At 38.8% G+C, this 26668-nt stretch overlaps 1 protein-coding gene across 1 annotated transcript in view; it reads left to right on the plus strand.

Annotated features, from left to right (window-relative positions):
- The window catches only part of Thsd7b (thrombospondin type 1 domain containing 7B), an 879842-nt gene that overhangs the window by 136868 nt on the left and 716306 nt on the right, over positions 1-26668 (plus strand). The window contains exon 2 of the mRNA XM_021164520.2: positions 7467-7639. Within this exon, the coding sequence (XP_021020179.1) occupies positions 7501-7639 (139 nt within the window). The 5' untranslated portion in view covers positions 7467-7500. The remainder of the gene's footprint in view (positions 1-7466; positions 7640-26668) is intronic.

Consider the following 26668-nt stretch of genomic DNA (forward strand, 5'->3'; position numbering starts at 1 on the left):
GGGTGGGTAGGGAAGTGGGGGGCGCTATGGGGGACTTTTGGGATAGCATTGGAAATGTAATTGAGGAAAATATGTAATAAAAATATTAAAAAAAATCTGTAGTTTTGAAAGCAACGGAGAATACAGAGACATCTTCGCTTACTACTAAGCTGTAGTTTTGGTTAGAAAACCCATTTCAAGCCTCTTTCTGCTCCTCCTCCACCTCCTTCCACTTCCTTTTCTTTGTCTTTCTTTCGTTTTTTAATCTTCTGTGTCTTCTAGCAAAAGTATGTTCAAGTAGAGGTATGATACTAATGAAAATATTCTTCAGAGTTTTCTATGCTTTATTCTATGGTGCAAAGTATTTTGGTTATTATTATAGAAAACCAGGCACTGTTCATTCTCTCTCTCTCTCTCTCTCTCTCTCTCTCTCTCTCTCTCTCTCTCTGTCACACACACACACACACACACACACACTCACACACAAATATCTACATATTATGTGCTTACATTTGACGTCATTAGGCTTCTTCAGTGAGTCACAGAAAGTGCCAGGCTGCGGTCTGCAGAGTTGGTATGTGGTAGAAGAAGCTAGTGGTAAAAAGCCAGAGGAATGTTTACTAAGCATTGTTTCATTGCTAGACCAGAGGTCACACCCTCATAAAATAGAGATGATAGCTGTTTTCTCCTTCAAAGGGTCAGTGTGAATCTTTCATTGGAACCTCGGTACAGAGTGCTCTAATGCTTCAAAGATATATCTAAAGTTATAAGACTGAGAGGCAGAAAAGGCATCTCTATGCATTTATGGTAGGGCAAGACTGTGTTTGATGTTTCTTAACATTTAGGAAGCTGAGGCAGAAAGATTTCTGGATGTGTGAGGCCAGCATAGACTACTTACTGATTTCTAGATCAACCTGGGTTATAGTGTGAACCCTGTGTCAAAATGAATAAACTGGCCAACCAACTGAATGAATCAGTTGTTACCTGAGCCTAGCTCTTCTGAGTGTTGGTAATAAGATAGGCAACTCTATAGTGAGCACTCTTTGTATAGCAGAGCCATATTGACACACTTTCTGTTAGCTATTTTGTTCTAACCTGCTCCAAAGTCATTAGAGGATGACTGTTCTCATTTTATATCTGAGGATTCTAAAGATTTGAGGTTGCTGGGTGATCTGAAAGATTCACCAGGAGTGACAGTAAACACAGGTGGCCATGGTGGCATCACTGTTTTTAACAGGTGGCTTTGGTGGCATTACTGTTTCCTGACCCAGCTCATTGAACTCCTTTTGGCTTAGGTGATCTTGAAATAATTATTTAATGTTTTTATGAATATTTGTTTTGCAGAAATAGGGACAAGTGATTAACATATGTTTGTGAGTGTTAAGTAAAATGACACCTTGCCTTGGACACACCACTGAGAGAACCCACAGAGTTGGGAGGGATCTTTGCTTTTAAGGGCATAAGGAATTGCTCATGTTGGTGATATGCAACCAGTATAACATCATTTTATCCTAGATAAGGCATTTTTCTCATTTGTGGTATGCACAAAGTGGAATCATTTTTCTTTTACTTTTTCCACTAATCTATTTATTTCCATTATATCCTGATGGCAGCCTCCCTTTCCTCCCAGTGGTTCCCAGTCCTTCTCCTCATTCTGATCCCCTTCATCTGAGAAGGGGGAGCCCCCTCACTCCCAGGTATCACCCTTCCATGGCACACCAAGTCACTGTGTCACTACAGGACCAGGAACATTCTCTCCAGCTGAGGCCAGAAAAGGTGTTAGGAGAACAGGACCCATGGGCAGGCAACAGATTCAAGAATAGTCCCATTCCAGTTGTTGGAGGACCCCCATGAAGAACAAGTTGTACATCTGCTATGTATGTGCAGGGTCCTAGATGTAGCCCACGCTTGCTCTTTGGTTGGTGGTTCAGTTTCAGGGACCCCTTTCTGGGTCCAGGATATTTGACTTTGTTTGTTTTCTTGCAGAGTTCCTATCCCCTTTGGGTCCCTCAATATTTCTCTGAGCTCTTCCACAAGAGTCTCCAAACTCTGTTCAATGTTTGGCTGTAGGTTTCTTCATCTGTTTCCATTGGCTGCTGGGTGGAGCCTCTAGGAGGACAGCTATGCTAGGCTCCTGTCTACAAACATAACAGAACAAACATAACATAAACATCAATACTGTCAGGGATTGGTTCTTGCCCTTGGGATGGGCCTCAAGTTGTTCCAGTCATTGGTTGGCTACTCCCTGTCTCTGCCCATCTCATCCCCTGCACATCCTGGGTTGAATGTTTTATGAGTAGAGACTGGCATCCCCATCTCTTCCCTGGATGTCCTGCCTAGAAACAAGAGGCACCCACCCAAGGTCCCTCATCCCCTACTGCTAAGAGTCTCAGCCATAGTCACCCTCATAGATTGCCTGGGGCTCCCCACCCCCAAGTCTCTGGCACATCTCCCCCCATCCACCTGCCTTGGATCTCCCAACACCTGAACCCTCTGTACTGTTTCTGTTTGCATCCTACTTCTATCTCTCCATCCACCTCTGATATTTATCTTGTTTCTCATTCTGAGAAGAATTCAAGGATCCTCCCTTGAGCTTTCCTTGTTATTTGGCTTCTTTGGGTCTAGGGACTGTAATATGGTTATCTTGTTCTTTTATGTGACTTATGGTGAATTCTTGCATGACTTCTGAAGGACAACACATGTTTCTGTCCTTTCAAGGGAAGACTGGTGATAGCTACCACAAACGTCTCACTAGTTCTATGAGTTTCAATTCTCAAGTCATCCCCCAACATCTGTTTTCTTCTCTATAAAATGAAGTATTAGTGTGAATACTTGGCATGTTATTATGCACATGTGAATTGCATAGGAATGAGCAGGCTGCTCTTCAGTGGTATCCCTAGGGCAATGTCACGTGCCAATGATGGGCACATTATAGAAGATGAAGTAGAACTTTAAGCACTGCAACAAGAACTCATCAGCCATCTTTGATGAGCCGTCTTCTTCACAGTGTGTGTGAGATGGTGCTATGTGGAACCACATGACCACAGTACACTTGGCTCTCTCTCATCCCTGTTCCTTCAGGCTGAAGGTAAACTGATATCATTTCTATGTTTTTTAAGTTTTTTACCTTTTAAATATTCAGGGACTTGGATGATAAGAACACAGTTGGGGGAATGAAATGCAGAAGACAGACATACTTTTTGTAGGCTGAATGGCCTTTGTGTGATTAGAAAGTTGAGGGGAAAAGGAGAGACTGTGTTTCTCATTTAGTATTCATCGTTTTCACACTCTTCCTGCAAATACATCCTGGGTGCTAAGAGATATAGTAAATAAGTTGATTTGGAAATTCAGCAACCTCTGTAATGTAAATTATTCATATCATCATGGGGGGTGTCTTCAGCATAGCATATTTTATCAGTTAGAACATATTTTTTCCTTTGTGTTATGCAAACAGAGGAATGAACTCTCTTGTTCTTTCCTCATTTTGTTCATCGAGAACTCTCATGTTACAGGTGTTAGAACGACTCCTAACATGGCTCACAGAGTACGTTGGTGAGTTTTAAGCATTTAAAAGAAGAACAGTAACAAATATGTTTTCAGAGCCCATCCTACATGGTCCATTAGCCCAGCAGTATCCCACCTTAGTTACATATGAAATAATATATCTTGGCTCATGGTGGCTCTCATAAAAATATGTTTGCTGTACTCTGCCTTTAAGCTTCATTAGAAAAAAGAAAAATCATTAGGTACAGAAAAAAAAAAACAGGACTGAAAACACCAAAATTATGTGGGTCTTTTTGGTAATATGATCACTGTGATGTCCTGTACAGAACTCTGTTGTGCATTCTCAAATGTCTTCTTTGGAGTCTTTTGCTGTTATTTTAAATCCATCCTATGTGGCCTATGGCTACGATGCCTTGTTTATAGGTGATGGCTAAGCCACATGGTAATCATGAATTATAGGGCTTCTCAACCCTATTCATCCTGGAAATGTTAGACTCTGGGGAAGGTGCCCTACCCTAGATAATCACTGGTGGCCTCAAGGCACTGGATCCCTTTGAAAGTCCAAATCTGATAGTGAACAGTGTCAAAAGGAGATGAAGGCTCAGAGTCAGATACATTAAGATAATATTTTTCCATGTAAGATTCAAAGATTGATGTGGAATTGAAAATATTGATATAAGATTCCTTGCCTTAATATTGTGGCTTATCTCTGGTTTCATTGGAACCCATAATCTATTGCCAAGCTCTAAATTCCTATTGATAGCCATTTGTAAAGAGAGAAGATGTCCTTTTCTTCAGTTGACATTGAAAAGATTTGAATCTAGCTTTACATATGATGGATGCATGAGAATGGAGACATGCAAAATGATCTGTGTTGTGACAGTTTTGTATACATATGTTTTCATCCTTATAGGAGTCATGAGAAGGTATAATATTTCAGAAGATGACATAGCTTAGTCTGCTTTCTCATCAGAGTAACTGGTAGTGATTTCTTACTCCAAATGTCCAGATTAGTCTTTTATCGCATGCATATTATACAACATCATCCATTTGGGTGTGTGTCTGTGTGTGCGGTGTGCACACTTGTAGAAAATATCATATTGTTATCTGTAAAATCGTAGCCTGGATTCAGCGGAAGCGTCTACTAAAACAAAAGACCTAGGCAGATTTTTAACGTATCATGATCAGTCTAGGCATGGTAACATATGTTTCTTAATGACAGCTCTTGGGAAGTTGGAGCAGAAGAGAGAGAGCCTGTGATTGCATTCTAGTTCTCCAAGACCATTTCTAGCTCTGTCAAGTTCCAGCTCTTAAACTAGCAGTTTCCTCACCAGCATAGTGGTAGGGAGAACACACCCCTCAAGTGATGGTGTGTGTGTGTGTGTGTGTGTGTGTGTGTGTGTGTGTGTGTGTGATATTCACAAGAGTAGGCAGTTAGAAATGTTCACATATGCACATTTCCCAGGACAGCGACCACTAGGGTTGAAAAAAAGAACTCACATCCACAACCATCTACCAATTTCAAAATGTTTCCACATGAGAAGGGGATATCTTTTCCCACTTCACACAAAAATATCATAGGAACTCTTGGTGGCCTTAGAATAAACTGTAATTTAGTTTCTATGGGGCCCAAACTTTATCAAAGGCACAGCTGTGGGAGATCATATTCTTGGCTCTTTGCATGGAGGATATGTGCTCAGCTCAATTGCCAAGGACAGAAGTTTTAGAGCCAACTCTAGTGGTGCCTCCTAGGAGCCATGAAATCTACCAACAGGCCACTCTTGAGAATAAACAGCCACCAAATGGATTGGTTTATTACAGCCAGGACCCTCCACTTTTATTCCCCTCAATTCTGGTTGTGATACACAAATCTGAAGCAGAGCTTCGGGTTGTCTTTTAGAATATTATATTCATCCCTGGCTTGAAGCAGGCTACCAGAGGGCTGTGCACTCAAAGTGCATTGCTTGGTTCCTACTAGAATAAATTTTAGTAGTTTGGGCAGCATCACCACTGTGTCCGGTATATATTCTAGGAGGTGTCATGAGACTGCATCAGATGCCACCTGCCATTGTCTGTCTGTTTTTATATGATGAAGTATCATCCAGAATTACTCATGTTTATAAAGACACCTGAATGAATTCTGCAAATGGGTAGGAATAAGGCAATGGCTTTTTATGAAAAAAAAAATAAAACAAAAAGACTTGTCTCTTTTTTTCTGGATGTGATAAAAATTCCTTGGGAATAAGCAACTTAGGGGAGAAAAGGTTATTTTAGCTCACAATTTCAGGTTACATTCCATTATTGTATAGCAATCACAGTAGAAACCTGAAATGAGCCACCCCCATCAACAGGAGCAGAGAAGAAAGAATCCGTGCATGCTTGATGCTTACCTAATGTTTTCTACTCTAGTCCATCCCAGTGTAGGAACTCAAACTAAGGATTCATGCCACCCATATTAAAAAAAAAAAAGTCTTCCCATATCCACTAATACAAAAAGAGAATCCTCTACAGGTGTGTCAGGAGACAAACCTGATCTAGAGAATACTGTATTGAGCTGATTTTCCTGGGTTTCTCTATATACTCAGAACTGAGTTTTCACAAAAGGTGGCTCATATTACTGTGTATTGAGAACTTCAGATTTATAGTGGCTATTTCTTTATCATTGGTCAGTAGGATGCTTTTACTCAGATTTACCACCTATCTTTAGTAACTTTGCTGGATGTTAACCCCACTATTGTTTACCCATGACATTTTTATGCTTTTCAGTCTACTTTATCCTATGAACATCTATCTATCTATCTATCTATCTATCTATCTATCTATCTATCTATCTATCTATCTATCTATCTATCTCATATATATATATATATATATACATAAATACACACATGTGAATATATGTATATGTGTATTCAGTTTTCATAATCAAGTATCAAAGTTATTTTAGCTTTTTTTGGCTATAAGTATAATCTTCTTCTGTTTTAGAAAATTTTATCTGGGACTTGGGTTGTAGAAATTAAGTAAAGCAGCATTTGTTTAGCATGCATAATACCCCGTGTCTCTATCATTGCAAAAACAGAACTGTAAGTATGTATGTGTGTGTTTATTGTAGATACATCACATTTTATGTATTCAAAAACATATTATTTTAAATTTTTCCTCAAACATGTGTCTCAAAGGTGTTATCTCCTTAGTGATGCCTGTAACCTGTTCATTCCTATGTTTCATTTTACATTTTACTGTTCTGCTTGAGTTTTTCCTCTTATCTGCTATGTCCTACTCATCCTGAATGTTTTCTTCCCAGTCTCTCTTCTATTTCTCAAATGCCCCCTAATATTTGCAATTTCACTAGTTTCATAATCCTGACTCCCAATTTATCTAGCCCTACTTACTAGTAAGTGATCCTGCAAGTTCTTCAATGTTTTAGAATTCCCTCCTGATATTTCAGGCCCTTTACAATTTGGTCCCCAACCTGTATTCCAAATCTTACTTCCACTCATTCCTCCCTCCTCTTCATGTCCTTCAAAGCAGTCACTCTCTTAATCACTAGTCCCTGAACACAAACATAACTAGCTTTCTGTTCCTTATTTTCTCGGATGGATGTGTCCTTCTTGACTCCTTCAAGCCCTTATGTTTCCCTAAGGCTCTTTTCAGATACTATCTCGTGTATTTCCCTTTATTTTATCTCAGTGATAGTCTCATCCTGAGTCATTACACTCATTGCTGTTAAGAATGTTTGTCCCTCCACTCTTTGAATCTTAGTGGTATATGACAATTTCTCTCCTTAGTTATGAGCCCCTCAAGGAATCTGACTGGATAGAAGGAATAAAGTTATATGAGATATCTCCAAATGTGTTTACTCTTAGGAATAAAATACTATGTAATGGGGGCATCTGTTATATGGTCACATAAAAGTCACTTGCCATCAGAGTATGTTGTGGTTGCCAAGCAAGAGCACTCACCTGTCTTTCTCTTGCTTTCAGGATTAGGCAAGTGAAGAGCTGAAAAATCTGAAGAATGTTTCTGAGGAGTGATTTGGCTGTCACTCACTGGGTTTCCAGGAGCATGAGGAAGCTCTTTCTAGTGCTTTCTCTCCTGCTGTCCCAAGCAGCTCATTTGGAAGGCAGGAAGGACAATCAGTTCCTCTGGAAAACAGGTAAGAATGTTCCGGCTTTTCACTTGTACCACGGTCGTTAGGAGACTATTCCTTTCCTATTTGTGGAGTAGTGAGAAATAACCAAAAAGGAAAAATAAAGTCCTGTTATACAGAATACATTATGTTTATCTTAAGACTTATCTATCTATCTATCTATCTATCTATCTATCTATCTATCTATCTATCAATCATCTATCATCTATCTATCATTTGTCTATCATGTGGTGTGTGTGTATGTGTGTGTGTATGTGTGTGTATGTGTGTGTGTGTGTGTGTGTGTGTGTGTGTGCAGACCTGCAGAGGCCATAAGAGGGTACCACATGTCCTGGATCTGGAGTTACTGGTCATTGTGATCTAGACATGTGGGTGTTCGAAACTCAATGTAGGTCCTCAGCAAGAGGAGCAAACATTGTTACCGCTGACTGCACCATCTCCCCATCCCCATCCCTTAGATTTCCATTCCTGCTTAATTGCCATCCATGCCAATGACACTTGTCATCCTTTTAGAATGTTTGTCATTGTCAACTACATTTATCATTTTCAGTTACACCTATGCCTTTGCCAACTATTTTACAACTGAGGAGTAAAATATGATATCCAAGTGGAGCTGATTCATGAAGCTGAATAGCTTTGGCCAGTTTTGCATATGTCATTCTTTAGGGGTTCAAACCCATTATCTAGTTGATGTTAAGTATTTTCCAGCACAGATTATTTACATGTGAGCTTGGAAGCAGGAAGAATTACCTAACTTAGGCTGGAGAGAAAATGAAGTGGTTAAAAGCTCTTTCTGCTCTTGCAGAGGAACGAAGCTCAGTCTCCCATCCATTTCACATGGCTCAACCCCACCTGCAACTTCAGCTTCAAGGGATTCAACACTTCTTTTGACCTGCAGAGGCCCCCACATGCACACATATATACATATATGTACCCATATGCATACAAATTTTTAAAGTCTTAAAAACAATTATTTGAACAGCTTTCCTTATGGGTGGTAAATATAAAGTCTCCCTACTGTATTTAGAGATGTTTAGCTATCTTATGTACAGTTTCTTTTGCATTAGGCGCAAGAATCGATTTCAGGTTTTAAAGCTCATCTATGATTTTTATTCTCTAACTATATCCTTAATTTGCCTGTATAAAAGATTTGTTCATTTTAATTTCTAACCCTAATAATTTATTAGCTTAAATTATGAATCCTAAACATAGGGTTGTTACTCTCACATGGCTCTTTGTATCTCTAATGCTTTCTTTGTTATGGATTTTAATTTTCCTAAGGCCTCACAATCAGATCATTTATAATATTTATTACTGTTTCAAGAGTCCATTCGTGCAAGTATAGATAACTTATACACTTAATATCTTGCAAGGGGAACATGGTGGTATAGAAGATCTATGGTCCTCAGGGAGTTTTCATTTTGGTCCCATCATCTGTAAATTAAATAGACTGCAAACATATTGTCACCATGGAAATATGTATTAAAGTGATATTCATAATACATAAATGACTTTGCAAAAATGAAAGTAAATTATGTTTTAAAGAATATTAAGTAAAAAAACCCCAGTGCCATTAGAGGTACAGTCTGGAGAAAACTTAATTGCATTAAAACCTCTATAAATTCATTTAATTGTGAATTCCAATACTACTTTAGTGATTTGTGTTTTCCCCACACACAGTAGCATTACAAGCTTTAGAGATAGTTTTTAAGGTACTATTGCATTTCAATACAGGGCAGTATATTGTGTTAATCACAGAAGTTGAACGCTGTGTGTGTGTGTGTTTGTGTGTGTGTGGCAGGTTGGAGGTCTATGTGTGGAGGTTAGAGATCAGCTTAATTTCTTATTGACCTGGAACTCACCAATTGGCTTAGGGTAGATTAGCTAGCACACTCCATGAATACTCTACCTCTGCCTCCCAGTGTTAGGACTGTAAATGTGTGCTACCTTGCCTGCTCTTTCCTTACCTGGATTCTGGGGAATCAAACTCTTGACCTTGACAAGCACTTTACAAAATGAGCTATCTGTCCAGTCCACAAAAGATAAGTGTTTCATCAATTCAAACTTTATCTGACTACCTTACTCTCTGATGTTCTCTGAGAGAGGCAATTAAAATGGAGAGTAGCAAACCTGCAGCATTAATTAGATGTGTTAGGAAAATGAGCTTATTTAGAGGAAAATTTATGTGTGTGTTTTTGGAAAGTAAGCAATTGAATTTCTGTAGAGGGAAATCTTTCCAGAAGACACAAGGCATTGTGTTCAAAATAAACATCAATGTGGATGTCTTCATTTTCTCCAGTGTCTACTGCTCCTCTCTTTCTAAACTGAAGTATTTGCACATGACCACAAACTTCAAAAGCTTAAAGTGGTCATCAGTGAGTAATCAAATGCAAAACTCTAGATTATGTTAGCTGTACCTCATCTTTTTTGTACCTTTCAGAAAATGTCCTTGATTGTGTAAATATGTGTGGTTTTCAGTTACAACTGAAACTTTACTTTCTGTAGCTGTCCTTCATCACACAGTGTCTTGATGAATAGTTCATACTAGCATGCATACTTCAGCCTTGCCTTTTATTTTATTTTGTTTTTGTTTTTGTTTTTGTTTGCTCGAGACAGGGTTTCTCTGTGTAGTCCTGGCTGTCCTGGAACACACTCTGTAGACCAGGCTGGCATCGAACTCAGAAATCTGCCTGCCTCTGCCTCCCAAGTGCTGGTATTAAAGGCCTGCACTACCACTGCCCGGCTCAGCCTTGTCTTTTAAAGGCTGTATGATATTCTTTCATGTTCTCATTCAGCAATTTTTTCTTAATTGCTTGGCATCTCAGGGGATTCAATGTTTATTATTATATATAATACTGTTGTGGATAAAGTATTATTTTAAAAGTAAGAAATGATTAGACTTGAGAAGTCATCATAATCCCTGGAACAATTTGGGTTCATTCCCTTCAAAATTGCCTTTGACATTTTCATTTCTGATAAACATACATACACACACATACACCCACGTGCACACATACAGACAAGTTTATTATATTTCATATGAAAAACTTTTGTTGTTAAAATTAATTATTTTTGTCTAACATGTTATCAGATTTATGAGCACAGATAAATACATTAAATACATGTCTAAGGTAATTGGATTTGAATAAATTTTCTGGAGACTCAGATAAACATATTTTATACTAGAAACCAGAAAATCATCTTTCTAGGTTAGAGTAGATACTATTCACTTAAACTCCTTGCTAAACTTCACCAATTTACTTTCTAAATTAAAAGGTTAAATGTCAGTTAACCTCATCTAAATTAGAGTAATTTCTACCTAAGTCTTAGCTTTGGAAACACAGTGGACTGATGATACTTGGAGGTTGCTATGTTGCTAAGGAGTGCTGTTCAAGGAGGGCTTGGTATGTCATAGCTCACATGGTCACTGATCTGCCAAATTTCCCAACACCTGTCCTCACCATGAAGACTTCTGATCTATAATTAGTGTTGGGCAGCCCAATACTCATGCCTGAGAAAGAAGGATTATTTTAGCATGAGTATCAAATGAAAAACAGATTGCTTATTGTTTTAAGTTTAAGCCTGTAGCTATTTGTAAGTACCTACTTTGTTAAAGAGCAGCCAGACCACAGCCTCTCAAACCATAAGAAGTACTTCAAACATTCATGGTAGTGGTTTTTGGGAAATGTGTTCATTCTGTTAACATCTACCAAGTTCTACATTCTAGACAGTGTTACAGGGACAGATGACAAATAAAACATGAGAACATAGTTCTCAGGTGCTAAGCATGATCAACAGAAAATATATGATGGGAAGAAATGATAAGCTGCAAAGCCGGGACAGGGACATGGATATACATGGTAGAGGGGACTGGAAGCTTGAGCCGAGGAAGTGGCTCTTTATAAAAGACCCAGGGGAACAGGAGGCATGAGCCATGGGGATGAGGGGAAGCAGGTATAGATAGCAAGCGTAGGTTACTGAGGCAGGAGCACAGGGTGACTTTATTTAAGGACTAGAGAGGAAAAAACCTGATAGACTTCACCTCAGGCACAGGGAAAGAAAGCTAACTGGGAATGACATTGGAATTAATTGAAAGCTCAAGGCTCACCCCTAGGGACACACCTTCTTCAATGAAGACACCATTCTAACCTTCCCAAACAGTTTCACCAAATAGGGACCAAGTATTCAAATGTATGAGTCTATGGGAGCTATTCTTATTAAAACACCACAGTTTGGATGGAGAGTCACAAGAGAGATACTAACTTTGTCTTGATGAGTGAAATGAATTAGGTTGTGTGGGTAAGATAGCTCAATGCCAATCTACCACTTTACAGCAAACATACCACTAAGCCTGATGACTTTTCAATCCATAGAACCCATGTGATGGAAGGAAATGACTAACTTGTGAAAGTTGTCCTCTGTCCTACACACACAAGACACACACACACACACACACACACACACACACGATAAGAAGATAGATGGATGCATGGACGGACAGACAGATGGATGGATAGAATGAATTTTAAAAACTAAGTCATTTTTGTGGTAATGTAGAGGAAGCAGAGAGTGTGCTGTGAGGTCCTTGTCATCTGCCACACTTATACTGTGAGCTTCTATGAAATTTATATACAGGTGTTGATCACAAAGTTGAATATAAAGAATTTGAATATGAGAGGAAGAGAGAGAGAGAGAGAGAGAGAGAGAGAGAGAGAGAGAGAGAGAGAGAGAGAACTGGATAAGCACCAGCAAAGAGGTTGAAATTAAATACAGGTTTAGAAATGCAGATCTGCACTCAGAATTTGTGATCCTGTATATGTAGAGAATAACATTTTGATTACATCCTTCGGGAGCCAAATGACATTAAAAAATCACGGTGCTAAAATGCATGTAACATAAACTTTACCATTTTAGCAGCTTTAAAGGTGTAAAATTTAGTGAGATTTAGCACACTCACAGAGTGCTGGAGCTTTCACCGATCCCTTGTTCCAGACGTTTTCACATCCAAAACCACATTTTACATGAGAGCTTATAAAAAGGCAGGAAAACAAATTTGGTTTTTGATAATAGATTTTGAAAAGAAAAAAGTTCTATAGTTATGTCTTCATGATAATATTTTAAAATTGTTTTTGTCAACATATATCAACTTACATGTCGCATATATTGCCCGTATAGTAGCATAAATTACACTTAGAGGGAGGTATCCAAAATTCCTGTCTACAAAGAAGCGTATTTCATCTCTCCTGGGCCTCAATTAAAAATGAGGACATCAACATTTTGTAGAATCATTTTGAAAAGTATGATAAAATATTGAAATATATAATGAAAAGTGGCCACTTAATAATGGTTAGCTACTGTGTCTGTCTTGGTCTCTCTGTTTCTCTCTCTTTTAAAGATTTTTTAAATGGTGCATAAATGTCTGTGTAGTGAGTGCTATGTGTCTGTGAGTGCAGATGCCCATGGAGGCCAGAAGAGGGTCTCAGATGTTCTGGCTCTGGAGTATGGGTGGGCTATAAGCCACTTGGCATGAGTGTTGGGAATCAAACTGGAATCTTCTGCAAGATCAGCCTGCACTCTTAACCACTGAGACATCTCTCCAGCCCCCATTCCTATCATTATTGTGTGCTAGTACTAGGTTTGTTATAGCTATGTGTCTGTGTTTTGAAGTTTACTTTTTTTAATCATACTGAATAAGGATTGTTTGATGGTTACATTATTTTATTAAGAAGTGATCTTACTGCTTTGAGGTATAAATTTGTCTGTATATTAGACTCTCAGAAAACTTTAATTTCAATAGCTCTCACATGATAAATGGGAGACTAATGACCTCCATTCGATGAGCAAAGTAAATAAAATAGAATAAGAATAAAAACATTCTGTCAATGATATTGCAGAAAGAATAAAGTGTTTTATCTATGTTCACAGTTAGCCACAGCTTAAATACTATTTCAGCTGTAAAATATTATTAGAAAAATTGTGTTATATATATATTGCACACATACATCCTAAACTTCAAGATTCTTAAAGAAAACAAAATGTTCTGAGAAGAAAGATTTTGTTTTAATACGTGTTAGAAATACATGAAATATTTCCTCTGGGAATTAGATGAAATTGAAATCATTTTAATTACTTCTGTGGACATTAGATCATCTAAGGGGCATGCATTTAATAGACTCTTGGTGGTATTATTTCTGTAATATAAGAAAGCCTTGGCATATATAGCATGGTTTTTATTGCTAAAAGTTATAATTATTTTTCCTTAAACTCCTCAAGAACTAATTTTATAATGTTTCTAAGAGGTAAGAAAAAAAATCTATAGTTTGTAACAAAATAAATTACTGTTATTTATTTCTAAATATAACTAAAATGTAGACTTCATGGCAACAGAAGATTTTGCTATTTTGATATAACCCAAGTAACTAGAACACACATAACTACCTATTGCATAAGCCATCTTCCATCTTAAGTGAAATGAGGGACTGTTTTCTCTGTCTCTGTCTCTCTCTCTGTCTCCCTGTCTCTCTCTCTGTCTCTCTCTCTCTTTGTGTGTGTGTGTGTGTGTGTGTTGTGTCTGTACAAGTCTGCATGCATGTGTATTTCTCTCCCATCTCATTCCTTATGATTTCTGATTATGTTCTGCCAAGGTATTTGACTCTTATTTAAAAGAAGACAGAATAGATATGCATGGACTTCAAGTATCCCTGGAGGTCTCAGCATGAGATGCTCTAGGTACCTTACTGCCCAAATGAAGTCTGCAAAAGTAGCCAGCCTATCTAAATTCGTTTTTAATATCTTTTCAGGAAAAAAAAATCTGAAATTTACCTCCACATATCTGTTGCTGTCTGTCTGCTTCACTTCCTCCCCATCCCTTCTTCCTTCTGTCTCTCCCTTCCTTTCTTCCTTTCTCCCTTATCTCTTTCTCTCCACAACCATTAATCCCTCTTATAAAACACAATGTGGACTTTATAGCCCAGACTTACCTCAAAGTCACAGCAACCCTTCTGTCTCACCTACTGAGTGAGGCTTACAGGTGCATAACATTCCACCTGATCACCTCACTATTTCTAAGGGTTGTTGTTGTTGTTGTTGTTAGTTTTAGTTTAGATGCACCCAGATACTCAGATACCTGCCACAGATCTGGTCGTAAGGCAGTAGAGGATCTTTTCTCTCTTCATCCTTCTCATTTCTTCCTGCAATTCTTCCAGGTAATTTTATCAAGCTAATTAAGCCAATGACTATTTTCTACACATCTCTCTGCTGACCCAAACACTGTACTGCGCCTTCATTCCTGTTTAGTTCTATGGATAAATGGAAAGCTTCTCCCCACGAGTTTCCCTTTTACCTCATTTTCTTGGCGCTTGCTGTGGCTTTCCCCTAATGTTCAACCCAGAACTCAATGTGCCCCAGCATTGAAGCTCAGATCTAAAGACTCCATGACATTCTTTCTACTTTGAATTTCTTTCCACAGTTCCACTCCTGATTCTCTTGAAGTATAGGGAAGGTGTCAAGTGTGAGAATCCTTTCATCCTAGTTTCTTGAATCTCTCACTCACTCTTCTGTTTGTCTCCTTGTCCTATTTTCTATGTTTGCCAAAGTTACCCTCTGGTATTGTTCAGAGGGGTAGGTTGGAACTTTGGAACTCATTTTTCAAATTCTTTTATATTGGAAAGGGTCTCTGTGCTTGTCAAGTATTTGAATGATAGCCTGTGAGGATTTTCGTTTGTTTATTTTTTGTTTGTTTTGTCAAATTGACATCAGCTGGGGTAATCTGGGAAGAAAGGGCCCTAGTTCAGAAAATGTCTCCATCACATTGGCCTGTAGGCAAGTCTGTGAGACATTTTCATGGTTAATGATGGATGTGCAAAGGCCTAGCCTACTGTGGGAATGCTACCTCTGGGCAGGTGGTCCTTGGTTTTATATATATATTTAAAAGCCAGTTATGTGAGGTGTGGAGAGCAGGCTTTCAAGTAATATTCTGCCACGGTCTCTGCTCAAGTTTCTTCCCTGAAGTTCTTGTAGATTATGATGGGGAAATGGAAGCCAAATAAATCCTTTCCTCCACATTGGCTTTAGTTTGCACTGTACAGCAGCAATAGAAAGCGAATAAGGGAAGCTTGGGTACTGAGATCAGGAATAATAGGCATTTTCCCTGGAAATGTCCAGAATGAAGCTGCTTCCTCTTATTGCTCCCAGAGCTGGGACTATACATGTTGATGATATTGTGACCTGATCTTGGTACAGTCCTACCTAGTTTTGGCCACCTCTTTCAAGCATTTTGCCTATGACTTTCTAAAGCCCTATGATGATACACTTAGAGATATGCCTGTGTTCTTCAGTATTTTCAGCATCAACAGACTGTACCTCTTGCTGTATTCATGTCCTATGGTTCTGAGATTTCTTTTCATGTGATTTTCTCCTTCCTGTTATTCTTTTTGGAACTTTTTTCTTGTTGTGGCTCTTTGTTTTATGTTGTTTTGTTTTGTTTCTGTTTTTATAACTTTTCCCTGTCTTTTATCTATGCTTTTGTTTGTATTCTTATTCTGTTTTTTTAATTTCTCTGCTACTTCACCGTAATTATTCTTTTTTATTTTTAAACTGGCAATTGGACCTGAGACTTTGTCAATACTAAGCTATTACACTAAATGAGGCTGCAACCCTAAACTTTGTCCCCAGCCACCTAATCCCTCCCATCTAACCTCTGACCCCAGCTGTATAACCCCAACCCTCTTTTCATTTTTTTTTTTCCAGTTTGGAGACAAATTCTCACAAAGTTGCTCAGGCTTGCCTAGTAACCTCAGTTTGTAGTCCATGCAGGGTCTGAAGTGTAGTCATCCTGCCTCATACTCCTGAGTATCTGAGATTACAAGCTTGTGCTTCTTGGTTCTTCTTCTAATATTTTAAAGTTGCAGATATCAGTTTGCTTGTTATATATTGTACTTATTATAAAAATTTTAAATTGTCCGTGTTTCATAAACACATGTTTTTCTATTGAAAGGATATTTATCAGAGTTTGACTGCAGGTTTTCTCTACAGCATTTTCCTCTTCTGCAAGTTCCCATTCCTACTTTATCCATTCTTGAGTTTACCAATAGCTCCCAAGCTGTGGAACCTTCAGTTCTCTCTGCTGATTGTCTATCAGTCAGTCATTCACATTATTATGAATGAAGCTTTTAGACAACTAACAGTTCTGTTTTGGCCAGATCTTGAAGTTCATGGGTAGGACTTCTAAACAGTGAGCTGGCATTGTTTCTAGAGATGGGATCTTTACAAATTTAAATAATTTCATTCTTAATGATCTTTACCCTGGTACTGTGAGGTTGAAAGTGACATCTAAGGGATAACAATAGAGATGTTCCCAAATAAACTGGCTTGAGAATCACAGGTACTCATATGTCTTTGGTATGAAGATCACATAGCTTGTGGTCCCCACTGACCTGCAGCTTTGCAGATATGTTTACTCAGCCAAGGATATTTTTGTTTTGTCTTAAGGGTTTCCTCTTTCTCTGTTTATCCAAGCCACACCAGGGGTTTCACAAAAGTGACACAATGGTTATGATCTTGCCCCTATTCTCTGTTGCTACATAAATTCACTCCAAGATAGTAACTTAAATAATAACCGTAATTTTTTTCATATATTGAAGTCCTGTTTGTTAGTGTTCTGGATAGGTGCCAAGAACCTGGGTTTTCTGGACATTGCCTACTGACCACCCTATGAAGACTTAGGGAGCTATAATCAAGAGAGCTGGGGCTGTTAAATAGTTCTGTTTCTCATGTTATCCCTTCACACAGAGTTTCCCAGAAAGTGAGGATTATCTCACCATGGCCACAGAACTCTAGACAGGCCTCCACAGAGAACTAATTAGAAAGAGGAGTAAGTTTGTTTGTTCTACCTTAGCCTAGAAGCCAAGCCTGCCCACTTTTGCAACATTCCATTGGTAACAAATATCTCTAAGAAGCTTGTATTCCATTTCTTAATAAAAACAACAAAGTAGTCCCAGGACATCATGTGTGTGTGTGTGTGTGTGTGTGTGTGTGTGTGTGTGTGTGTGTGTGTGGTGTGCACATGTGTGCACTTAGGTATGCATGTGGATGTACAAACACTTGATGGCTGGAGGTTGCCCTTCCTCAGGCACTATCCACCTTTTTATTAAGACAAGATCTCTCACTGGCCTAGAACTTCCAAGTAGTCTAAGGCTGACTGTCTAATAGGATCAAGTAGGTTTCATCCCAGGGACACAAGGAAGGTTCAACATATGAAATTCTATCAATGTAATATACTATATAAACAAACTCAAGGAAAAAGCCATATGATCATCTCATTGGATGCTGAAAAAGCTTTTGACAAAATACAATACCCTTTTATGTCTTGGAGAAATCAGGAATTCATGGCACATATCTACACATAATGAGAGCAATATATAGCAAACCAACAGACAACAAAAAATTAAATAGAGAGGAAATAAAAGCAATATTACTAAAATCTAGGACAAGACAAGGTTGTCCACTTTCTCCATATCTATTTGATATCGTACTCGAAGTTCTAGCCAGAGCAATTAGACAACAAAAGGAGATCAAGGGGATTCAAGTTGGAAAGGAAGAAGTCAAAGTATCATTATTTGCAGATGATATGCAACCTCCAAAATTCTACCAGAGAACTCCTACAGCTGATAAAGAACTTCAGCAAAGGGGCAGGATATAAAATTAACTCAAACGAATCAGTAGCCTTCCTTTACATGAATGATAAATGTGTTGAGAAAGAAATTCAATGTAATCCCCATCAAAATGCCAACTTTTTTTTTACAGACATGGAAAGAGAAATTCTCAACTTTATATGAAAAAAACAAAAAACCCAAGATAGCCAAAATAATTCTCAACAATAAAAGAGAAAGGACTGAAAGAGCTGAAGGGGTTTGAAACCCCATAGGAAGAACAATATCAATCAACTAGATGTCCCCAGAGCTCCCAGGGACTAAACCATCAACCAAAGATAACACATGGAGCAACTCATTGCTCCAGACACTTATGTAGCAGAGGATGCCCTTATTGGGTATCAATGGGAGAAGAGGCCCTTGGTCCTATGAAGGCTCAATGCCCCAATGTAGGAGAATGAGAGGGCAGAGAGGTAGGAGTGGGTGGGTGGAGGAGCACCCTCATAGAAGCAGGGGGAGAGGAAATGGGATAGGGGGTCTCTGGAAGGGAAACTGGGGATAACATTTGAAATGTAAATAAATAAAATATCCAATTTAAAAATAAAGAAAATAGAAAACATAAAAAAAATCCTTCCAGGAGAATCACCATCTCTGACCTCAAGCTATAGTACAGAGCAATAGCAATAACAACAAGGTATTGGTACTGAAACAGATAGGTTGATCAATGGAATAGAATTAAAGACCCAGAACTAAATCCACAAACCTATGGACATTTGATCTTTGACAAAGAAGCCAAAAACCTACAGTAGAAAAATGGAAATCATCTTCAATAAATGGTGCTGAACTTACTGGCTATCTGTATGTAGGATAATGAAAATAGATTCATATTTATCACCTTGCACAAAGCTCAAGGCCAAGTGGATCAAGGACCTCCAGACAAAACCAAATACATTGAGTCTAATAGAATAAAATAGGAAAGATCCTCAAACTCATTGACACAGGGGAAATTTTCCTGAACAGAGCACCAATGGCTCAGGCCCTAAGATCAACAAAATAGATAAATGAAACCTCATGAAAGTGAAGAGCTTCTATAAGACAAAGCACACCATCAATAAGACAAATATGTGTAAACCACATATTGGGAAAAAAAAATCTTCACTAACCCTACATTCAACAGAGAGCTAATATCCGAGATATATACAGAACTGAAAATGTTATCCTCTAAAAAACTCAAAAAAACCCAATAAAAAAATAGAGTACAGAGCTAAACAGGGAATGTTCAACACTAGAATCTCTAATGACCTACAGGTACTTAAAGCCATGTTCAAAATCCTTAGTCATCAGAGAAATGTAAATCAAAACAACTCTGAGATTCCATCTCACAGCAATCAGAATGACTAAGATCAAAAAACTCAAGTGACAGCAGATACTGGAGAGGATGTGGAGAAAGAGGAACACTCCACTATTGCTGGTGGGATTGCAAGCTGGTACCTGAACCACTCCTGAAACCAATCTGGTAGTTCCTCAGAAAATTGGAAATAGTTCTATCTGAAGACCCAGATATACCATTCTTGGGCATACACACAAAAGATTCCCCATCATACTACAAGGACACATGCTCCACCATGTTCGTAGCAGCCTTATTTGTAATAGCCAGAAGCTGGAAGCAACCCACCCACCTGTCCCTCAACCGAAGAATGGATACAGAGAATGTGTTTCATTTACACAATGGGATACTGTTCCGCTATTAAAAACAAGGACTTTATGAATTTTGCAGGCAAATGGATAGAACTAGAAAATATCATTCTGAGTGAGATATCTCAGATCCAAAAGAACATGCATGGTATGTACTCACTGATTAGTAGATATTAGCCAAAAAGTACAAAATTCCTAGTATACAACCCACAGATCATAAGGAGTGTACCAAGTAGAAAGACTCAAATGAGGCTGTTTCAGTTCCACTTACAATGGGGAAGGAAATAATTATAGAAGGCAGAGGGAAAGAGGGAGGGAGGGATCTGAGTGGAGGAGGGGAGGGGAGAGAGAAGGGAAAGGGGAACAGGGTCAGGTAAGGGGGTAGGGACAGGAGAGAAGCCCAGAGGGCCAAGAGAATGAATGAAGATAAGCAGCATCAGGAATGGGTTGGGGTGGGAGGTGTGGGAGTCCCTCTAGAAAGTACTAGAGGCCAGTGAGGTAAGAGACTCTAAGTACTCAATGGGGGGGGGGTGGCCTTAGCTAAAATGCCTAACATGGGGAGAGGGAACATGAAGAGTTCACTTCCTGTAGATAGACAGGGCCTCAAGTGGAGGGAAAGGTTTATTAACCCACAGTCAAAATTTCTGACCCAGAACTGTTCCTGTCTAAAAGAGCTACAGGGACCAAAAAGGAGAAGAGACTGAAAGAAAGATGGTCCAATAACAGACCCAGCTTGGGATCCATCTCATGGGAGGGCACTAAGGCATGACACTATTACTGATGCTATGATGTGCTTACAGGCAGGATCCTGTCATAGCAGTCCTCTGAGAGGCCCTACCATAGCTGACTGAGACAGAAGCAGATACTTACACCCAAACATTGAGCTGATGTCAGGGACTCCTATGGTTGAATTAGGAGAAGGGTTGAAGAAACTGAAGGGGAAAGCTACCTCATTTGAAGGCCAGTAGTCTCAACTTACCCAGACCCCAGGGAGCTCCCAGAGACTGAGCCACCAACTAGGAGCATACATGGGTCAGTCTGAGGCCCCTGGCACAAATATAGCACAGGTCTGCCTGGTCAGGCCTTAGTGGGAGAAGATGCACTTTATCCTCAAGAGACCTGAGGCCTCAGAAATAGGGAAGGCATGGCAGGGATGGGGAGCACCCTTTCAGAAGCAAGGGGGAGGAGGAGTAGAATGAGGAGCTGTGTGAGGGAGGACCGAGTAGGGACAGGCAACAACTGGAATGTAAATAACTAAAATTATTTTAAAATGAAGATAAATAAGTCCATGTGGGGCCTGGAGAGATGGCCCAGTAGTTAAGAATACAGGCTGCTCTTTTAGTGGCCCTGAGTTCAATTTCCAGCAACCATATGGTGGCTCACAACCATCTATAATAGGATCCAATGCCCTCTTCTGATGTGTCTGAAAACAGCTACAGTGTACTCATATACATTAAGTGAATAGCGTTTAAAAGTAAATATGCATTGTTCCTGAACCAAAGGTCAACTTCTGGTCTCCATCTATAGGCATGCACACCCATGCATGTACACACACATACACACACACACACACACACACACACAGATTCTAGAACAAGCACACACATCTATACCTCTGCATACATGCATGCACTTGTTCATACTAAAAAACTGAAAACCACTACTTTTTAAAATATCTAGTTATGGTGTTTATTGTCTTGAATATATGTAATATTGAGCTATTGGTTTGGTAACTAATATGCAAAAATCTCCTTCCTGGTGGTCAGATTACCAATGGAGTAATTCCTTTACAATACTTAACAATATCTCCCTTATCCTAGGAAGAGTTGTGATATTTCAAGTTCAGTTATAATTTAGAAATGGAGGTTCATATGTTAAATAAACAAGAGGTGAAATTCAAAACAAGTCAGACATCAAAGTGAGCCTATGCCATGATTAAAGAGTATATACAGCAGTACTATGCATGAGCGAAGTGAGCTTATTGAAAGCTTAACCTTTTAATAAGCCTTAGCAAGTGGAGCACTTGACTGGAATTCAGATCCCCCAAACCCATGTAAAAGCTTAGTGGGCATGGTAGCTCTCCTATGATTGCAGCACAGAGAGAGAGAGAGAGAGAGAGAGAGAGAGAGAGAGAGAGAATGAATCCTGGAGCGAGCTGAAGAATTATACTAGCCCTAGGGACATGCTCAGCCTTCTGAGAGACTGCACTTCAAATAACTAGATGGAGGGTAGTCGAGATGTAGGAGGCCCCACACCCACACGTGTGAATGCATGCCTCTCAGACATGTGCTGGCCCCTATACATGTGAACACTTACCCTCCCATCCATATACATAAAAGAGATTGCCTTTTTGTCACTCTTCCTGGCTAGGAATGTATTATAGAGCAGCAGCAATCTGGCTGGTATTCAAAGGTCTATCTGTGGATAACTCCTCTGAATTCACAGCACTTGTGAAGTTATTTGAACATCTCAACAGTTTTGAAAACCATCAGAGCTACAGATGACATCTAAATAGTGCATACTAGTGCCGTTCATCAAACCTGAGACTAAGAGAAATAAATGTATACATTTAACATCACTCATAGTCTCTTCTGTATTTCAAAAGTATGTGTTGTTAAGAACATGTTTTCCTAGCAAAATATGACCCTGTACTAGCCAGATCATCTTGTTTCTTTTTCTCCTTAGATTTGCTATTGTAACTGAGCTTTGAGTTATGTAGGTAACCTATGATATTCTTATCCCCATAGACTGATCATCTCCCTTCAAAAATACTGCAATAAAAGTTGGTTTTGAAAATGATTGGAGTTATATAAAGGATTTTTTTTCCACAAATATATGTCTGTACAAAAGTAATCCCATCTCTGGTGAGGACAACATGAATTTTGTTGTTGTTTGTGGATTTTTCTTTGGGGTTAATAACTTTTTAATTGAATGCAGCTGCTCAAAGAGTGCTCTTGCTAAGTATTCACTGTGTTAGACAGGATTTTGGATTTAACTTTTTTTTTTTTTTAAAGAACCAGGCTTGAGGTTTAATTACGTAGATGCCTATGTACAGAATTCTATTTCATTTCCTAATGCTGACCTCTGGGAACAAGGGAGGAGGCGATGCTCTGTAGTAAGGCAGAAGAGGGCTCAGGACCCACGGAATCCACACAGGTGCTCTCTGCTCTGTGCTCTAAGGTCCTTGCTCTACTCATTAGCGAGCAGACATGAATGAAAACTCTGGGCGAGCAGCTCACGCTCCATCACAAACTGAATTTTCTGTGCTTGAAATTAATATTTCATGCTCCTATCATACTGAATGCTTAAATAATGTTACTTTATCCCTTGTTAATGAGGGTTACCTCAGGAGGCCATCTGTGTCCTCTAACTCTGATGTGCAGAATAGAATGTAGTTTTGGTAAATAGCCTGCACCTAAGGATGAGTATGGTTGCTCCACAAAGACAAGATGTTATTCCTCCGTGCTTTTATAGCTTGTGTTCTATAATAAGGTTTTCACAATGACCATCTTTATGCATATTTCTCGCGGCATTCTTCCTCTACCTGAGCTGTTTTAAATGCTGGGGACCTCTTATAGTTCCTCTTGGCATTTCTATGAATAAAGCTCTATTGGAGTGGCTTTAGAACAAGAGGCATGGGACTACAGGATTCTACGGAGCATTAAGCAGGATGAACATAGTCACAAGCTTTCTTAGGGATGACTTCATAAGCTTCTGTGGGAGGAGCTTGGGATTAGATGGCATCTGACTTCTGCCAACTTCAGTCTTGAAGTGAGGAAAAGCCAAAGTGTAAGCAGCAACTATATATCTGATAAGCATTAAAAAAAAATACAGCCGGGCATGGTGGCGCACGCCTTTAATCCCAGCACATTCTGGAGGCAGAGGCAGGTGGATTTCTGAGTTCCAGGACAGCCTGGTCTACAACGTGAGTTCCAGGACAGCCAGGGATACACAGAGAAACCCTGTCTCGAGCCCCCACCCCCAAATATTACATGTATAAGTACTTTCTCTTTTAGTTGTCCTCCATGGGGCTCACAGGAGCCTTAGGATGTTCCAGGCAGGACAAGGGTCTTGCAATGGTTAGGTTTAGGTAGCTTACCATAGCATGGAACCCCCTGAGAAGAAAGCCTCAATCAAGGAACTGTAGAGATTAGGTTGGATTGTGGCTATATCTGTGAAGAGTTGTCTTGTTTGTTGATCATAGGAAGATCCAGGCCACTGTGGGAAGCACCATTCTCTGCACTGGAGGTATGACAGGAGACAGACAGATGAAGCAGTACAGGCAGGCAGTAGTGATGCCTTTTTTTCTCTCTGATCTTAACTTTGGATGTGATGTGACTTGCAGCTTGAATTCCAGTTTGACTTTTTCCACCCTGCCACCCTTCCCCTGAAAAAGCCAAATAAACCCCCTTCTTCAACTATGTTTCTTATTGTCACAGTGCTTTGTCATAAAAGAACATAAAACAGAACAGGTCTCAACTGGTTTTACAGTTGTAGGAACTGTGTGATAAATAAATAGTTAATGATAGAGCCAAGATGAGCCCAGTGTACTTTTTCTGCTTAGATTATCATCATGAAAGGTCTTGGGTGATATCTTGAAACTTTGAATTTACAACTGCATATATTCCTATTTCTTATAAAAATACACCCTTTGCACTTCCTTGATTTAATTTTAATTGGTTACTATTTTTGGTGACTGGTAAGCCAGACCCCCAAAATGTTTTAGGTCAAATGGAAGCTTCTATTTAATAGAATTTTATATTTTATACTAACAATAATAATAATAATAATAAAGTGGTAATTATATAACATATAATTGACTCAGTTAAATATTCTCATTATACTGTATTTACCAAGTTTTCAGCTATTACCATTGTTTTGATTTAGATCATTTTAATCAACCACATGAAATTCTGCCTGGCTATTCATAGTTTATATATGTTCCCACCCCTAACCCTATCCAACCATGTAGCCTGATTATAGAATTTTTTTCTAGATATTTCTTATAAGTGGGATCATAGAATGTGGTGTTTCATGACTAGCTATCTTCACTTGCCATAGACTTTTTGAAATACATAATACTATAACACATGCCAGTACTTTATTTTTATTTTGAGACAGGGCCTAAAGTAGTCCAGGCTGACCTCAAACTGTGTACCTAATTGAGAATAGCCTTGAACTTCTGACCTCGACATGGTGGGGGGCTGTATGCACAACCACAGCTTGTTTTATGGCATGCTTTTGATTAAATTCAGACCTTTGTGCATGCAAGACAAGCAGTCTAGCAGCTGAGACACACCTTAATCCATCATTTTCCATTACTGCTGAATATTCTTTTGTTCTATGATTAGAATACTTCTTTTTTATTAGATATTTTCTTCATTTACATTTCAAATGCTATCCTGGAAGTCCCCTATACTGTCCCCCCACCCTGCTTCCCAACCCACCCTCTCCTGCTTCCTGGTCCTGGCATTCCCCTGTACTGAGGCATATAATCTTTACAAGACCAAGGGCCTCTCCTCCCATTGATGGCCTACTAGGCCATCCTCTGTTACACGTGTAACTAGAGACACAAGTTTTTGGGGGTACTGGTTAGTTCATATTGTTGTTCCACCTATAGGGTTGCAGACCCCTTTAGCTCCTTGGGTACTTTCTCTAGCTCCTCAATTGGGGGCCCTGTGTTCCATCCAATAGATGACTGTGAGCATCCACTTCTGTATTTGCGGGGCACTGGCATAGTACTTCTTTGAAACTATTCACAGTTAATGAATATCTGGACGGTTCTATGTTTTTTGGGTACTATAGTTAATTCTATTATTAATCCCAGGTACAAAATTGGGTGGATACACTTTTTCTTCTTTCTTTGGAGTGAGACTGTTGGGTTGCATGGCAACTGCAGGCTTGTGGTTTAAAAGCTGCAAACTGCTTTCTAACATGATCTGTGTTCCTTCCAGCAAAGCACGAGAGCCCCGTTTTTTCCCATTTCCCCTGAATATTTGTTGCTGCCTTTTTCATTGCTATCACTTCAGCAAGAGGGAAGTGTTGTCTCTTATGATTTAGATCTGAATCCCAATAATGGATGATAGCATTACAAATGTTGGTGTTTTTTAGTATTAATATGTTTTTTTTTTCTGATGCAATGTCTCTGGAGATATTTTGGCTTTTATCAGTGGGACAGCTTATCTTATTATTAACTTTCAAGGGTTCAGGGTATCTTCTGAATTTTAGTCCTTTATTTGTTATGACTATATTACAGATACTTTGTACTATCATATGGCTTGCAGGTTAAGCATTTGGTGTTGTCTTTTGAAGTGAAATATTTTCTTTATGGATAAAAATCCAACTTACCTGTGTTCTTATGAATTATATTTTAGCTACCATGTCTATTGTATCTAAGAAATTGTAGCCTTACTTACGTTTTCAAAGAATTCTTTCCTATATTTTAATCTAAATTTCTTTTATATATCTATGAACATCTTTATATAATGTTTCAATATGATATAAAGGAGCTTCGAAGTTCACTTTTTATATGTGGGTATTAATTGTCAGTACATAATACATTAGAATAATTAGAATAAAACTATTCTGTTCTCAGATATAAAAATATTGAAATTGTCCCATGCATCCTATCAGATCACCATGGACTAAGGCTGATCTTCAATAACAAAATAAATAATAGAAAGCCAACCTT

This window comes from Mus caroli, chromosome 1 (assembly GCF_900094665.2).
Source record: "Mus caroli chromosome 1, CAROLI_EIJ_v1.1, whole genome shotgun sequence".
NCBI lineage: Eukaryota > Metazoa > Chordata > Mammalia > Rodentia > Muridae > Mus > Mus caroli.